Source organism: Peromyscus californicus, unplaced genomic scaffold, assembly GCF_007827085.1.
Source record: "Peromyscus californicus insignis strain IS unplaced genomic scaffold, ASM782708v3 Scaffold_21__1_contigs__length_65335640, whole genome shotgun sequence".
NCBI lineage: Eukaryota > Metazoa > Chordata > Mammalia > Rodentia > Cricetidae > Peromyscus > Peromyscus californicus.
This window is the reverse complement of record NW_026294514.1, coordinates 9,568,880-9,586,205: the sequence shown is the minus strand read 5'-3', so window position 1 is coordinate 9,586,205 and position 17,326 is coordinate 9,568,880. Positions and strand designations below refer to the sequence as shown.

Below are 17,326 nucleotides of genomic sequence, written 5' to 3'. Positions count from 1 at the left end.
AGAGCCAGAGACACCCCACGTACACAAAGTACATATGTTCATGCAATCCATAGTTCTTTCCAATGGGATCCAGTCTCTCCCAGGCTAAGTGGTATGATTACCTACAGGAGAACAGGAAGGAAGTTGCTGCTTTCCCGCTTTCTGATTTCAGCTCACAAGGACTCACAGTGAGTCAGGACACATCGTGTCCATTGTCAAGAGTCTTTATTAGTTCCACTAACTCACTGTGGTTACTGCTAATGTATACTTTCTTCATATACAAGAATTCACAGGCTGGCTTCATTTTTAGCAGTCACAGACAGCTGCTTCTTGACTATATTAAGGCCACAATAAGCATGAGCCGGTTTCCTGTGACACGTGTAGTAAGAGCATGAGGACACTGGGTAAACACCATGTTCTCACCAGCAGGTAAGCAATTATTCCAGCATAAATTCAAATTACAAGCTCTTCAGCAGATTGGGAGAATAAAATGCCAGTTTGGTAATGTGCTCCCATAGGCTGAGAGTTATTCTAAAGCAGTTAAACTTCTTTATCTGCGGATTTTTCTCTTAAGACAAAAAAAAAAAAAAAGCCTGATTTAATCAGGGGTTGTGGGGGTGGGGACAAAGTTAGGGTAAACCAGACCCCTATCTCTGACTCAAAGCAACTGGGATTTCTGCTGAAGTTCATACATTTAGTCCATATAGTTTGTGTTCTGTTACAAAGCCGGAGAGCAATGACTTTTTATAAAGAAAAATGCATTTGTACTTATGATTTCTGAGGCTTTAGTCCATGAACACTGGACTGGGCCTTGTTACTTCTGGGCCTTTGGCAGCAGTGGGAGCCCCAGGAAGGAAAATGCTCTCACCTCATGGGGAGGAAGAATCAAAGAAAGAAAAAGAAGCAGGGGTGGGGGCTGGGTCTCCATAGCCCCCTTAAGGCCAATGTCAACGAAGTAAACACACACACACATACACACACACACACACACACACACACACACACACACACACACACTACCTCTTAGAGGTGACAGCGCCTCCCAGTGACTCCCCAGGCTGACAGCCGAGCCTTAAGCACTGCTGGAGACGCATTAAGAGCCACCATTGACGGCCCTATGTCTTACATGTATGTGAGACATATATTGTTAGCAAAGGCAGTTCAACCTTCTAATACGGAAGTCGTTTTCATTGATTAGGAACTCCCAGACAGAAGGACTCATAAGCCACTTTTGTTCTAGGTGACTCCTGGTAGAACTAGGCTGCTAGTAGAACACAACAGTTGATTAAGGGATACTTACGAAAGATTTGGGTGGCAGTCTTTTTATTCATGAGTGAATTGTATAAGTCTTCCATTCGGAGAACAATTAACTCAGAAGTCCATTGAGAATAGTGTTCTTAAAATAAAAGTTTCAGTATTTTTAGGACACATAACTTTATCCTGGCCAGCTTACAAATCATGAGGCGTTAATGTGTTTACCTCCACAGAAAGGATTCTCTGCAGCTACAAAGAGCCTATACATCATCTGTGAAAGCCTGCAACATGACTGCTTAATAAGCTTTCTACAGAATCATCTTGCAAAGTTCAAACCTATGACTCAGCCATCATTATTTTGTGGTGTCCTGCTTAGATTTTTGTCAAATTGATATAAGCTGGGGTCGTATGGGAAGAAGGGACATCAATTGAGAAAAGCCTGTCTTACAAGAAAGTTGCTGCCCTGTTGCCAAGGTCAAATACTTTGACAAAAGGAGCTTAAGGAAGAAAACGTTTATTTCATTCAGCTCACAGTTGATACATCACAGGGATGCGGTCCATTGTGGTTGGGAAGACCCAGGAAGGGGAGAAAAGGAAGCTCATCTGGGCTCTAAAACCCCAGGGTCCATTCCCAGTAACCCGCTTCTGCAGAGGCTCTGATTCCTGAAGGTTCCACAACTGCCTAAGCAGCATCCCCAGCAGAGAAGTGTTCAAACAAGCTGGAACACTTCACATTCAGACCCCAACACCACCTGACCTTCAAGATGCTTGAGGAACATATGATGGGAGAGTTGTTTCACAGCAGCTCCTACCACACCAGCCCTTAGCGCTCTGTGCAATAATCCCTCCTTCAAGTCCTCAGAGTGCTTTACATCTAGATTTGGCTTGTTTGAGTGTGAGTGTGTGTGTATACATGTGTGTTACTATGTTATACATATAGTACACATATTTATTAATTCAGAGATGTGAGCTCATTTTGCATCCATTTTTTTCCTCCAGTGACTAATAAGGTCAGAGGAGATCCTCATCCATAAAACTTAAAATGAAAATCATTTTATTACTGACGTTCTTTCTCCTTAGGTCCCTGTAGGGAATAGTTACATTACCTCTAACTTACCTTAGCTACAACTCAGCACAATCTGCCTGTGTGTAAAAATGGGTTTCTATAAAGAAAGTTTAACTGTGAGAAAAGAGACCTTCAATAACCTCACAAGCTGGAGCTGAACCCTTTGGTCTGTGATGCATGTATTCATTAGGATCATGCCACTTCTGAATTATTCAGAATCATTATAAAATGCAGCTTTCATTTGAAAAAAAAAAAGTGTACCTCTGAGAGACTAAATTTAGTTCTACTGGAGATAAAGTAAAGCGGTGTGCTCTTCCATAATCATGTCAACAGTCCAGCTTTTATCTCCACTAAACTCCAGAGCAGCGCAGCTGGGATGCAGCCACCCAAGGCAGAAATCCGGACACCATGTAACCAGCCTGCTTAATGCTAAGAAGCATTAATATTCTATCTTATCTGAACTGGCCTACATTGTTGGTGAGCTGTTTAAAATAAAACAATGTTTTAAATATGTGACTTTAAAAAGTATTTGCCCCTTTTTATGATATAAATATATATATAATGAAGTCCCCTTCTCCTTTATCAGCTTTAAATGATGTAAGTCTCTCAAAAAAGAACTGTACAATATCTCCCTCCACAATTAAAAGGTGTCAATAAATTTTATGACTTGAGAATATAAAATGTTTCCATAGATCACTTCCAAGAAGGTAGGTGATTGACAATAAGACTCATGACCAGATTTCCTCCAATAACAGATTAACTGTGAGGCTAATGAATGCCGATTAAAGGATCAGGCAGAAGTTTTAGAACACCTCACGCCACACTGAGACATCCCGCCATATCTTCATTTTTCGATTTGTTTTCTCTCCACTATTTTTCATGTTAGCAACCACTGTCCAGTATCAAGACACAAGTGGGTTCTGGAACCCTTGGAAACTTAAGATGCTTACTCTGGGCTTCCAATGGAAGTCTTCCCTGACCTCTCCAATAAAGTCAAATCTCACAGTATATTCTCTCTTCCTTTTAGTTTTCTTTCTTTCTTTTTTTTTTTTTTTTTTTTTGTTTAAGACAAGGTATATAGCCCAAATGGGCCTGAAATTTACCATGCAGGCCACACTGGCCTCAGACTCGAGGCAATTCTTTTTCCTCAGCCTCTCAAGGGCCGGGATTACAGGTGTGCACTGCCAGGCCCTCTTCTACTAGCACATTCTCACAGCATCCCACAGTCCTCCTGCAAGGCACTCCCAATAGTGGCAAAGTCAGCATTCACTTCATGCCTAGGAACTGCCACCACACTATCAGCTCCGTGAGACTAAAGGGCTAGGTTGGATTTCCTACCACGTTCCCAGCTGCAAGCATAGTTCCCACAATGGACTTAAAAACACACTCATGCCGGGCAGTCGTGACGCACGCCTTTAATCCCAGCACTCGGGAGGCAGAGCCAGGCGGATCTCTGTGAGTTCGAGGCCAGCCTGGGCTACCAAGTGAGTTCCAGGAAAAGGCACAAAGCTACACAGAGAAACCCTGTCTCGAAAAAACCAAAAAAAAAAAAAAAAAAAAAAAAAAAAAAAAAAAAAAAAAAAAAAAACCACACTCACTGAATGGGTAGATTTGGTTTCCCCAACAAAACCAGACAAAAAGCCTAGTTCTCAGTCCCTGTTGCTGTCCGGGCAACAGTAGGGCACACTGGTAGCAGGACACTCAAGAAGCAGAGGGAAGAGGCTTACAACCTCAAGGCATAACAGACTATTCAGCAAGATCATCTCAAAAAATTTGCTAACGTGTGGACTAGAAGCCACTATTATGCCTGGCACTGCCTTGTCTATACATGTTGAAATAGAAGTAAATCAATATCTTGAGGTGTGAGACAGAGATTTTTTATTTTCTATCGATAAGCCAAACACTAACAAGGTTTTAAGCATCTGTGAGGGAGGGACTTTTTAAACGCGTAGTCTGAGGATAGCTACACCAGGCCCACATTTGCCTTTTAGATGTACACTCTTTGCTTTCTGAAGTTTAAAAATACTTTCTTTGCTATATAACGAAAATGGTACTGGCACATGAGATTCAGCTGTTGTTGTTGTTGTTATGTGTGTGTGTGTGTGTGTGTGTGTGTGTGTGTGTGTGTGTGTATGCACACATGAGTATATATGTATGTGAGTGTGTGTATGTGTGTGCATGTAAGTGTGTGTGTGTTTTCCTAGAAGTATCTATGCATTCTCTGTCTTACCACCCATCTGCTTCCTGGTGGTCAGTGGCATGCTTTAGGAGGCAGCTGGCCGAGATCCCATGCGCCTGAGATTATCAGGTTGAATGAGACTGAGCCAGCTACCCCTAGACTCAGACCTTTAACTCCAGCCTCGGGATTGCTCGGCTGCAGTCACTAAAAACTTCCAACATGACAGAAACCACAACCACCAAAACTCAAACATTACCTTTAAAACTGGTGAATGTCAAAACCCTAATTTTATTTAAAATGAAAAGAATGTAAGTAAATGTAGTACAGAGAAGATACAGACCAATATACAACATTACTTCTACTAGCTATGAATCCCATTCGACCTATAAAATCTGAAGCTATTTAGGTTGGTAGGGGAATTTTTGAGCAGCTCGGTGGCCAGTAGAGGTGAGTGGATAAGCAGAAATGTTCTATGGTGATTGTTATTCTCGTGTTCTGTTCTGGACAAATTGTTCTCACTGTGGAGCACTTAGCCCATAGAGTTTAGTTCACTGTTGTCTGTATCTCCAGGGTAGAAGGCTGTGAGCTGTACGCTGACTTCAACTACCAGAACTACTACAATGCCATGTAAGTCTTCAATGTAATTCAGCCTTGTAGGAGGAACACATAGACATCAGTTTGTTTGCAAGATTCCCAGTAGGGTAGAATGGCAACCATGGACCATGCTCCCACTTAGAAATTGCAATCTGGAAAAGACAGTAATGGAGGACCACAATGGAAGGCTGCCAACAGTTGACCTTAATGCTTGTTAGTGCCTTGTGGTGCTGTGGGAAAGGAAATACAATGGCAGATGCCAGAAGTAAAAGAAAGAATTGGTAAGTAGAGAGATCTACACAATTGATGAATTTAGTGATAAGAAGTCTAATGTATTTAAGAAAGGAAATGGAGTTAAACTATAGAAAACGGTTGAAAATAAAGTATTTTATGCTATCACAAAGTATAAAAAGTTGTAAGCAATCATAAAGAATGATCTTGGTTTGAGTTAAGAAAACCCAGCCCCCAAAGAGGCAAGAGAGTTTGGACTCCCACTGCATATGGCAAGTTGCAGATGTACAGACTCATGGCCCCAGGGATGTATTATCTGGCCTCTCATGTGTCTAAACTCTTAGATAATCCTAGATAAGGCAGAATGGAACTTGGGGCCCAGGACTTCATTCTGCATGTATATTGGAAAATGTTTCCTTCAGACATAGTGGGATTCAAAGCTTTGTTTAAACCCTCTTAATGTTCACCTGTCAAGGCCAGTGACTTACGGGCTCATCAACCGTAATCCTAAGAAGGCTCCTTTCTTCTCATGAGCCTGCTGAGGGACGCCTGGGAAACTCACTCACCTCTCATTTATAAACCAGCTCAGGTTTGCTATTCAAAGGAAAAGATCCCAGGATTCTGCTCTAAGAGCTTAGGTCATAGAGGACAGCTTAGGGCTCTGAGCCACAGAACAGAAGCTATGGAAGGATGGGTCTGAAGGAGAGACCCCAAAGCAACTATGGCTTGGAAAGCTTGTGCTTGAGACACAGCTCTGGAACTTCCTATGTTTCCTCAAGAAGTGGTGGCTGGCAGGGCTAGAGAGATGGCTCCGTGGATATAGCACTGGTTCTCAAACAGGAAGACTCAAGTTTGAATCCTCAGAACCCCTGGAGGCTGTCTCTGCAGTAGTGAGCATCTGTGACCCTGGGTTCTATAGTGAGGTGGGAGGTTGAGACAGAAGAATTCCCAGAATCTAGCCAGCTAGCTAGCCTGGTATACACAACACCAAACAACAAAAAGAGACCCTGTCTCAAGCTGAAGGACAACATCCAAAGCTGTCCACTGACTTCCACATGTGCAATGGTGACTTGTGTAGGTCTGTACTCACACATGCACGCACAAGCCACAGTGTGGAGTATTATTTTAAGATGTGTACATTTGTTTATGCTGTGGACCATTTACTTTAGTGATGCAAAGATGTGTTGCATTCTTTTATGTTGCATTCGTGTAACTCTGTGAAGCTGTGTTACTTTGTTGGTCTAAAACACCTGATGGTCTAACAAAGAACAGAACGGCCAATAACGAGGCAGGAGAAAGACTAGACAGGGCTGGCAGGCAGAGAGAATAAATGGGAGGAGAAATCTGGGAGGAGAGGGAGGAGAAGTGAGAGAACAAGGAGAGGAGGATGCTAGGGGCCAGCCACCCAGCCACCCAGCCACCCAGCCACCCACCCAACCAGCCAGCCAGCCAGCCAGCCAGCCAGCCACCCAGCCACCCAGCCACCCAGCCAGCCATGAAGTAAGAGTGAAGGTAAAATATACAGAAGTAAGAAAAGAAAAAAGCCCAGAGGCAAAAGGTAGATGGGATACTTTAAAGTTAAGGAAAGCTGGCTAGAAATAAGCCAAACTAAGGCTGGGCATTTATAAGTAATGATTTATTTGGGAGCTGAGTGGTAGGCCCCCAAAGAGTAAAGAGCAATAAAACAGTCAACAACAGGTCACATGCATCAGATACATATCATACACAAATGCAACACACACGTGTTACAGACAACACAACACATACACACATACATGCATCTGGTTGCACAATCATGGCTGGCCATGCATAGTTGTTCATGCCTATAATCCTAATCCCAGCTACTGGTGAGGCTAAGGCAGAAGGATACCAAGTTTGAGGTCAACCTGTACAACAGGGGTGAGACTTTGTGTTAAAATAAAATTTACAGCCGGGCGGTGGTGGCGCACGCCTTTAATCCCAGCACTCAGGAGGCAGAGGCAGGTGGATCTCTGTGAGTTCGAGGCCAGCCTGGTCTACAAAGTGAGTTCCAGGAAAGGCGCAAAACTACACAGAGAAACCCTGTCTCGAAAAATCAAAAATCAAAAATAAATAAAATAAAATTTACTAAGAGCCAAGGCTTGCCTAACATATGTAAGGTTATGGTTTGATTCCCAAAGCCATAAAATAATAACAGTAATGATAATGGTAGTAATAATAATAATTTTTATTACTAAAATGACAACTTGTGGCTGGGAACATGGACTAAAAGCCAGTGAAGAACAACACTGGTCAAGAGACACAGAAGGAGCTGGCTGTGCGCTCAAGGACCTGGGGTCTGGTCCTTCATTTTTTAATATTTTTATTGTTTCCTTGACTTCCTCATTTTGAGGGCATCTTTCCGAAAGTTCAGCTGCATCCATTCACTCACATGTGAAGACAGGGAGTTGATGTGTACTCCTCGGGGATGGCTATGGAAGTAGACCATTAAAAAACAAAGTAACTACTCCATTTATAAGAGAAATGTGACCACTGGGCCGATGGGATTGGTCATGTCACTTGATCTCTGCATTCTATTTCCACTAGAAGATATACTTGTGGAAACAGGGTGAGTGAGCTCCTTGGCACAGACAGTGTTAGATGAGAGTGATGGGTGGTCTGTGTTCTTTGTACGCTGTAGGAATATGCTGTCGGGGTATAGGGACTACTCCCTTGATACAGAAAGAACTCAGTGAGCACAAGCTTTCATTACTAGAGTGCTGCTCTGATGAGTGGCTGTGTGGGCTTTGGGGTGAAATCCTTACTAGTGCGATGCCAATACAAAAAGTACTTAGCTTTGTGATCCTCAGTCCCTCTAGCTATAAAATGACAGTAATAGCACGAACTTTGTGGGACTATTCTTAAAATTAGTTAGGATGCAATGTGAAAACCACCTCTTCATTGTAAGCACTCAATGCCCAGTACCAACCACAAGAGAAACATACACCCACCTCACACATAGCAAACACCACTTTGAATATACTAACTCACTCAGTTCTTAGACCACAGGTGTGTGATGGCTATTCTTGGTTGTCAACTTGACTACATCTGGAATTAACTAAAAACCCGAGCTGCTGGGCACAGCTGGGAGGGATGTTTAGTTAACTGCTCCACTAGGAGACCTACCCTAAGTCTGGATCATTGTCGACCAGAAGGCTCACCCTGAATCTGGGTCCACCTTCGGGTGGAAGCCTATATAAAGGAACTAGAAGGAAGAAGAAAGGTTTTTGCATTTTGTCTGCTTGCCCTGGCAAGTTCATCTATCCTGCTACTGAGGTATTCCTTCACTGGTATTAGAACCTACTTCTTTGGGATTTTGATGTATACCAAAGACCAGCTAAGACATCCAGCCTCATGGATTGAATGACTAGCAAATAACACATCCCCCATATGTATAAATGGCTTCCATAGGAGTCCAGAACCCTCCCCTGTCTAACACCCTTTACATACATACACATATGTACGTATATGCATACATACATACCTACATACAGTATTTTATGGAATGATGTGAAGTACCTGTACTTCTTACCCTTACTCAATCCTCCCCTCCAACTTCTTTTCCATTAACCTACCATCTTGTTTCCCTTCTTTTACTTCTCAACAATGACCAAAAACCTTTACTCTGTTTTCTGGCTCTGTTAAAAAGCATCTTACGATACTGATATTCATGTAGTCTCCCTCATGTAGGGAGATTCTCCAGAGCTTTGAGGGCCTGAAATCCTGGGACTCTAAGTAAGAGAATCTGTCTGAGTTAGGAGCTAAGTAGCCATGCTGAAGGCAGGAGAGACATCAGCTCCTACTCTCCAAGCAAAAGTGAAAATGCTGTTAAGACCATGTAGGAGCTCACTGTGACAAAACCAGGAAGCTGGGCCGAAAGATGAGTCACACCTCCTTAACCGGAATCTATAAAACAGGCCCATTTTATGGTGCACACTGACATGCGTTAAAATGGAAGGAAATCTATTCAGAGAAAAATAAATGTGTAAGAGGAGACCCAACTAACAAGGCTACAGTTTGATTCATTTTTTTTTTATTTCCCACCACTCATTCAACTAGAGGTCAATGGAATTTACGGCTAGGAAGGCAGCCGCTTTCTAGCCCTTCCCTTCTCCTGCCACTGATTTTCTTTTATGATAAAATATTTGTCTTAGGTTTAGACAGCTCTACTTTATCCTTCCCAGCCTGATAAAAATTCATAGATGGTTTAAAATGAAAATATAGTAAAATTTAGTTTCTTAAAGGACCTAGCAGCCCAGCAGCAACAACAAATTGATACTGGAAAGGCTCAGTCTGGTTCTCGTTTAAGCCTCTGATTTTAGTGTTCTAGCCTGTAAGCCTCTGATTTTAGTGTTCTAGACTGTGAGTCTCTGATTTCTTAGTGTTCTAGACTGTAAGTCTCTGATTTTTTTAGTATTCTAGATTATAAGTCTCTGATTTTAGTGTTGTAGACTGTAAGTCTCTGATTTTGGTGTTCTAGACATGACATGAATTTGAAGAAGACATTTTCATTTTCAAGAGTCAGATCACTCTGAATGGAGTCCAGGCCTTTAACTCAATTCTACCCCATAGTAAACTTCTCTTATGGATGATAAGAACTTCTGTGAATGACAGTCATCCAAAATTCAGAATAGTATGCTGGCTCTGTAAGTAAAATTATATTTGACTTTGGGAAATCTTAAGGAACAACAAAAAAGTTCCCACTGTGATAGTTTAATATTCCACTGATAACAAAAGTGCTGTGGTTAGAATGCTTGTCTCACCTCTAAAAATGATGCTGACAACTTGGTTCCCGATGCAATATTAAGATGTGAGGCTTTAGAAGCTGGTTAGGTCATGAGGACTTGACTCTCCTGGACAGAATCAGTGCCTTGTAAAGGGCCTGAGGGACTAACTGTAACTTTCTGTCCATCCTGCCTGCCTGCCATTTAACACAGCATTTACCACTACCCGGCCAGAGGATACAACAGCCAAATACCACCTTGGAATCCCATACAGGGCTCTCACCAGATCCCAAACCTGATAGTGCCTTAATCTTGGACTACATGGCCTCCAGAACTAAAATAAAAAAATAGCATTTATAATATAAATTATCCAGTCTCAGGTATTTTAATACAGAAGTACAAACTAAGACACAAAACTTATTTCCAAAGGACACCAAGGAGAAGTGACAGATGGAAGAGACTGCTAACGTGTGAGGGAAGAACAGGACAGAGTCACTGTGGTCCACTGGTTATCATGAGGGTAAGTCAGGGCTGAAACACGAGACACTCATCATTGTATCATCGCAATGAACACAGTCCTGGTTAAGGAATTCAGTGTTGTGTACAAATAGTAAGGGAAAAAAAGAGGAAGTTGACTTTTGGTTTCATATATGCACATTATAAAAGTGTCAGGAAATGTATAGAAACGTAGGTCAGACAGGCAGGCCCCTCCTTTAGGTTCATGTGTGGTGCCAGAAATAGGAATTAAGAATGCGTATATGAATTTTCAGGGCCATCTTGATTTCAGCTCCATGCTAGAGTCTAAGTATGATATCTGAGCGAATTTGATCATTGTAATTATAATCCATTTATTACATTGTAGAGCTTCTCTCTGTGTGTAAATTACTATTTAACTTTTTTATCATTTATTATTAAATTATCATATACTGAAATACAGAAAACATAGACTCAGGAATTTATTTTTTTTAGTCCAAAATCAATTTTCTCCGAAGCCAATGTCCCAATCCACCACTCCATGTTGGCAACCCACCATCACTGGGCACATTTCTCATTTTCTCCTGTTTTACTCTGACTTGGTAATGACACTGAGATTAAGTGTCCTTAGAAACATGAACCCACATATGTAACTGGTATTGATAAAGTCCCATCCCCTAGATACTGGAGAGGACCTGAACTAAAGAAGTAGAAGGAATTTTATAGGTGAGCCCCACCCACCACTGATAAATGATTATCAATGATTATGATTATGTCTTCTCGAGGTGCTTATTACTGATTTACCCAAGTAAACTGACTGAAATGAACTCCAATATAAAACAATAATTTATTAAAACTTAGAGAATTCATAACAAGACTGGAGAGCCGTCAGCAGCTAAGCTCTCTTCGTGTGTATACGAGAGCTCAAGAAAGGTTTCCAGGGAATGCTGCCTGCCCAGAGCAGAGCCAATGGGAAAACATCTCCTCCAGAGCCCAGGCTTCCTTCTCTTACCAATAATTCACATTCCTGAGACCTAACTTTTCTAGCTCTAGGACATGTGATTAATAAGCTCACTAAGCCCAATGGGAGACATCCTGAAATATTTCCAATGCAATAATTAACCACTTGGAAAACTCCACCACTCTTGCATAGGATTCTGAGCTCAGGCTGCAATGCTAGCAGCCAGTGCACAAGCTGTAATTACAGAAGATCAATCCTGTTTTAAAAGATCTGTCTCGGAGTGATTTACACAACATTTGCTCGGTCACATCTAGAAATCGGCTCCTGTCATTACCGCAAACAAACACACGAGTAAACCTTAGAAAACTAGGTGGGCCCAAGACAGAAGTTAATAACAAAACCAAAATAACCACCGCAAGCCTGCTCTGCGAGGAGAAGGCTCACCGAGAGTAATGGTGACAGCTGAAACACAATACCATCCAGTTTTGTGCACTGAAAACTGGCTCTTTTCATATATTATTTCACCTAACTCCTCATGAAATCACAGTCATAGGCATTATTACCGTGCTTAGAGAAACTGAAATCTCACCACTATCCAGCAGTCTACACACATATGTGCTCATCCCCGCACGAGGCTACCTGGAAACATGGATGGACTCTTATAGGAGGTAGTTCAAGGTTACAGTCAAGATTGTGGGTAACCAGTTAAAAATCTCCACTTTGCCATTTGCTAGCTAAATGACTCAGTAATAAATGTATACCTCCCTCAGCCTCAATTTCTTCATCTATAAGATATAGAAAGTCTATCAAGGTGATATGGGATGTTGCCAGACCACACAGCTGGTAAAGGGCAATGGAGGAGATATATACATATATATGCATATATATCACTTTTGTATCATATATATGCACATATGTGTTATAAATATGTGCATACATTATATATACACTAGAGTACCTAGCTGTGAGTGCTGGTCTCAAATGCTAAATCATTAAGTGTACATTATAACCATTAGTAGTTCTATGCCCATCTACCCTTTGCAGCCTAGTAGTCCTGGAGGCCCAGGTGATACATTCTTGATTTGCAGATCTCTAAGCAACTTTCGTGATGACTGGCCCCTCAACGAACCAAAAGAAACATCTGCTGCTCAAAAATAGTTAATATTAAACTCGGGGTTCTGTGTTATGCCCTGGAGCCCAATTTGTTCAACTTTGGGTCACAATGTTTGCGTAAGGCTACCTAATGGTATGTGGGCATTGCAAGCTGAGTGCCCAACAATCAAAGATGAATAAAAACCTCAAACCCATAACGGACTGATGTGTTTCTGGCAGCACCTGGCTGTGTCGCCTTGCGTGGCTTCCTAGCAGCCTTGGTTCTGAACTCAGGACATGCATGCTTGCACTGTGCATGCCGTCACATTAGCGAACACTGCCTAAAGACCTCAGCCTTTATGTGAGGCTATTCAGCATTGTGTATTGTTTTTACTGTCGGCACCAAATGTTCTGTCCTTATGGAAACAGACAGCCCACGTAGCGTAAACAAAGACTGGGTGTTTCTATTGTCTTTCTTCAGCGTGTAAATAGCAAATCAGTACACTTTGGGATCGTTTTGTTTCAGAATTGTGGATTTTTAAAATTGCTGTTTGAATTGATAACTTGGGTTCATAAAACAATCATTACATGAATTATAGCTTGGAATTAGAACAGAGTTTTCTACAGCTTCTGAAATGGCCCGAATCATGCTTCCACCTTTTGTACAAAACAAAGCGTCTGCCTTAGCGTTGGTGATAATAAAATCAAAATATCAGAAACACTGAAGATGCTCAGATTCTCAGCCAAGATTTGATTCTTTTATGTAAAGGCAAATAAGGACACCCACCTCAGTAGTGTGAACATTTGGTTTTGTCTTTAATAAATGGTGCAATTACATGTTTTTTAATTGTTTTAAAATAAACACCTTTAGGTTTATTATCAGTAAATGGTTTGTATGCCTATTTCATATACCTATATGCATAAAAATTTTCCCTGAGAAAACATACAAGTGGAAAAGGCTTAAGAATCTTATGCTAAAGTTCTAGTATACTCTTCTTCTAATGCTGCAGCCCAAGCCCACCCCTTGGGCAAACGATGCCCATCTCTACCACAGCCGTAGGCTGCTAACTTAATGAGGCCTAAGTCTTTCACTTGTATTATCTGTGTTCTGTCGATGCCTACCACTCATCTCACACAGTAGGAGCTAATAAGCACATGCGGACTGAATTTTTAAGAGACACGTGGAATATGTCTTCCAGCTCACTTCACACTTTCACAGAGATATGCAGCAGCTCTGTCGAACAGGTCAAAGACGGGGCCCTGGGTTCAAACTTCAGCTGGACCATTAACTACTGAGGGACCTTAGATAATATATAAGATCCCAATGCCTCCATCTCCTTGCCTGTAAAATGATAGTGATAGGGTGTTGTACTAAAGTAGTAGTCCATCTAACTGCCATTAAATGACACCGGCCACAATAGGCATTCTCTAAGTGTGAGCAATTATTAACTTTTGTTAACAGTTGTCTTTTCCCAACACAGTTCCAGAATAAGTTTTTCTAATCACCTGTTTCTCCTTTCATGTAAGAAAACATAAAACATGGCATCCTCACTTCAAAGTCCAAAACTAATTTGCAGCAGAAAGTAAATTACAATCTCAAGAAACTGACTTCCAAAACATTTTCAAGAGAGATGTATTTATAGTGAATATTCTCACAATAAAAATCCAGAGTGGCCCAGATATTCTGTAGTATAATAATGTTCCAAATGTCTTACGTTGGAACTCTTCCAGTGGCATTAGGCATGGCTTTACACAAATGAGAACAGCCATATTGACTTGCAGAAGGGGTCTCATAACACACACACACACACACACACACACACACACACACACACACACACACAGAGCAATAAAATCAGGTCTCACTCATGTGCTGCCCTCAGCGTCCATCATAAACCTCATTGCTCAATAAAATAAAAGCAAATTCTACCCAGGCTTTGCCTCCCCCTCACTTAGAGCTGAGCCTGACAATTAGGCCCCTGTGGCTTAAAATTCCAATCACTGGCTTTAGCTGATGATGCTTCCCTCTCCGCTGGAGAGGAGAAGACAGAAATACAGGCAAATGGGGCAGCGAGGGAGCTCATGTACCTTCAGCACAGTAATGTTCCAAGCAAAGCTCTCAATTGCCTTGTTGAGCTTCCTTCCTTTCAAGCCTTCCTTGGCCCCCAGATTGTGAAGTTCTTCGTGGAACTCCATCCCTTTGAAAAGAACACACATTAGAAAGTGTTATAGTACATTTCAGGAAAACATGCATTTTTTACCATGAAAATATTGTCAGCAAAATATAAATTTGCATTCTTGTTCCCTCTCGTAATTTCTAAACCCCTAAACTGAATTCTTTCAATATTATTCATCCCATGGAGAAGGCATCTAAGAGTAGTAAGTGATACAGGGGCAAAATTTCATTTTAAGCAGCATGGATGCATAGATAAACACAAGAGGAAATAAGAAGAAGCGAACTTCCTAGCAGATGTTACTGACCTTACGTGTCCTTTTCCAGGTTTTGTGCGGAAGGGTATGGAGTGCAGAGGTAACCTCAGGTGAGTGTGTACATCTCTTGCTTTTGTTAATGAATCAGCCCTGTGGCTTAAAAGCAGGGCCTGGAGCCCATACAGGTAAAACAGTAATTCGCAGATTTGATCCCAAATAAAAGACTTTAAAAGACAACAATCTAGGAACAGCCATGTGTTTCCTGTTTGGGAGTGGCCTTCCATGTGCTCTTTGCTCCACCATTCAATGAAGGTTGCATGCTGCAAACATCACCATCATCCCTTTTTGCAGCCTTTCCCTTACAGCTTCAGGATGAGAAATCACATTCTTTTATGGACCATTGGCTCCATCTTTGGAGGGCTGGGACTAAGACTGAACCAAGATTTCCTTTCCCAGAGCCTATAGTCCTCAGTGCTAGCTGGCCTCAGACCGAGGAGGTCTGATCTCTTATCCACAGTCTAGCCCTTCACACATCTAAAGAAAGATATTGGACCAAATGCCCTTGGATCCTCTGCTCTGTAGTGAGCATTCTAACACGTGTCTTCTTACTGGTGACTCATCTTTGCGGATGGCATCCGGGCAGGGCCAACTTTCTGGATCTGAACAGTGTAGACAGCTGCATCTCAGAACGGACAGTGTCCTAACTGGGCTTGAAGCAGCTCAGACTGGTAAGTATTTGCTGTCATTCTCCTTGTTCTAGTGGCCTTACTTTTATTACTGTAGCCAAAAGCCACATTGACTTGCCAGGTGCTCGTATAACAGATATAGCCGATTAGAACCAGCAGGAGCACAGAGCCGAGGCTTACATTCTAGCTCACCCACTCACTAGGTGTTTGAGAATTCACGGGGCTTCACTCTCCTCACTGATGAAATGGTGGGAGTGTCACTGAACGGGACTGTGGCGAAGATCAGTTGGGCCAATGCATATAAAGCTTGTAAAGCAACGGCTGAGCTCCTGTGTGTATTGGGTATTTTGATTTTTCTGTTTTCTGTCAGTTAAAACGTCTAAGGTTGCTTGCTGGTCAGTCTAGTACAGAGCACCAATTTGCTAGTCTGTGTTCATAAGTCAACTCTATCGTGTGTTGATACTGAGACCTTGGATCATTCACCAGCTTCTTACATGTCCCATCTGTAATTGGGACATCATGCCTCGTTGTCATAACGACCAGGTAAGATGGTGCATGTACTGCAAACATAAGCAGACTGAGAAAGCAACTGTCAGCACTGTCCTCTCTCTCTCCTCATCGTCATCACTGTGTGTGTGGACGAAGGAGCACCTGGACCCGAGACGCGAAAGCTCGGTGGTGTGGAGGAAAGCAGCATAAACAAACGCAGGTGATACTCACAGATCTGTGACCCCACCCATCCTTAAAGAAAGAACACATCCAGGGTGAGAACGAGGAAGACGGGCAAAAACCCGGAAGTAAATAGGACTATGTAAGGTTCGAATCATAACTGTGAAGTGGGCTTTAAAGAGCCACATGAAACCACAGCTTGCCCACTAGCAGCGAAAGGCTCTAAAGAATCCAAACCACAGGAGTTATTCATAAACCCTCATCTCTTGACATCTTCGACCACCACCCTCCCAAACACAAATGTAACCCGCCATCGCCGAAGCTCTCCTTTACCAGACAAAGATGAGTGTAACTTAAACTACAAATGCTGCCATGAACTATCTTAACTTTAAGTGGGAGAACGGACACTTTTTGAAGCTGCTAGGACTTGTCATTGTGGTTTCTAAACAAAGTAGAAAAAAAAATTACCTGCTTTCTGACACTGTACAATCTTTTCCTGGACTGTGTCTGCCGTTTCTATGAGGACCCGGCTTTCTTGAATCATCTGTCACAAAACATCAAACAGCAGCTGTTAGAAACCCTTACACTGGCTCACTGGGAAGACATGTGTAGAGAGGCTCCCAAAATACACCCAGGAACGCAGGACCAGCGTGAGAGTTGGAGAGAGATGGGAAAGTCTCTGTCCCGGCTCTCAACCAGACACTGAGAGTCACCTTCCTTACCATTGTCCCAGCTGTGTAACATACCAGACATGCAGTGGGTACAAAATAATAATAATCGAATAAATGAATACAAATTACAAATTAGTAATCAACACCGTCAAACGTGCAAAGGTTTAGACTTAATCAAACTGTTGATTTACATTAACACCTTCAGTTTCCAAGGAGTGGTGCCCAGTGTAACGAACGGTTCATGACTCTAACCACGGCATGTGGAAATCAGGGCCAAGAGAGTGACTGCAAGTTCAAA

General features: G+C 42.1%; 1 protein-coding gene across 1 annotated transcript in view; it reads right to left on the bottom strand.

The window, feature by feature from the left end:
* Positions 1–17,326, bottom strand: part of Plcl1 (phospholipase C like 1 (inactive)) — a 347,946-nt gene that overhangs the window by 28,125 nt on the left and 302,495 nt on the right. The window contains exons 4-5 of the mRNA XM_052749479.1: positions 16,826–16,901; positions 14,661–14,770 (exon numbers count right to left, since the gene is read on the bottom strand). Coding sequence (XP_052605439.1) covers positions 14,661–14,770; positions 16,826–16,901 — 186 coding nt within the window. The remainder of the gene's footprint in view (positions 1–14,660; positions 14,771–16,825; positions 16,902–17,326) is intronic.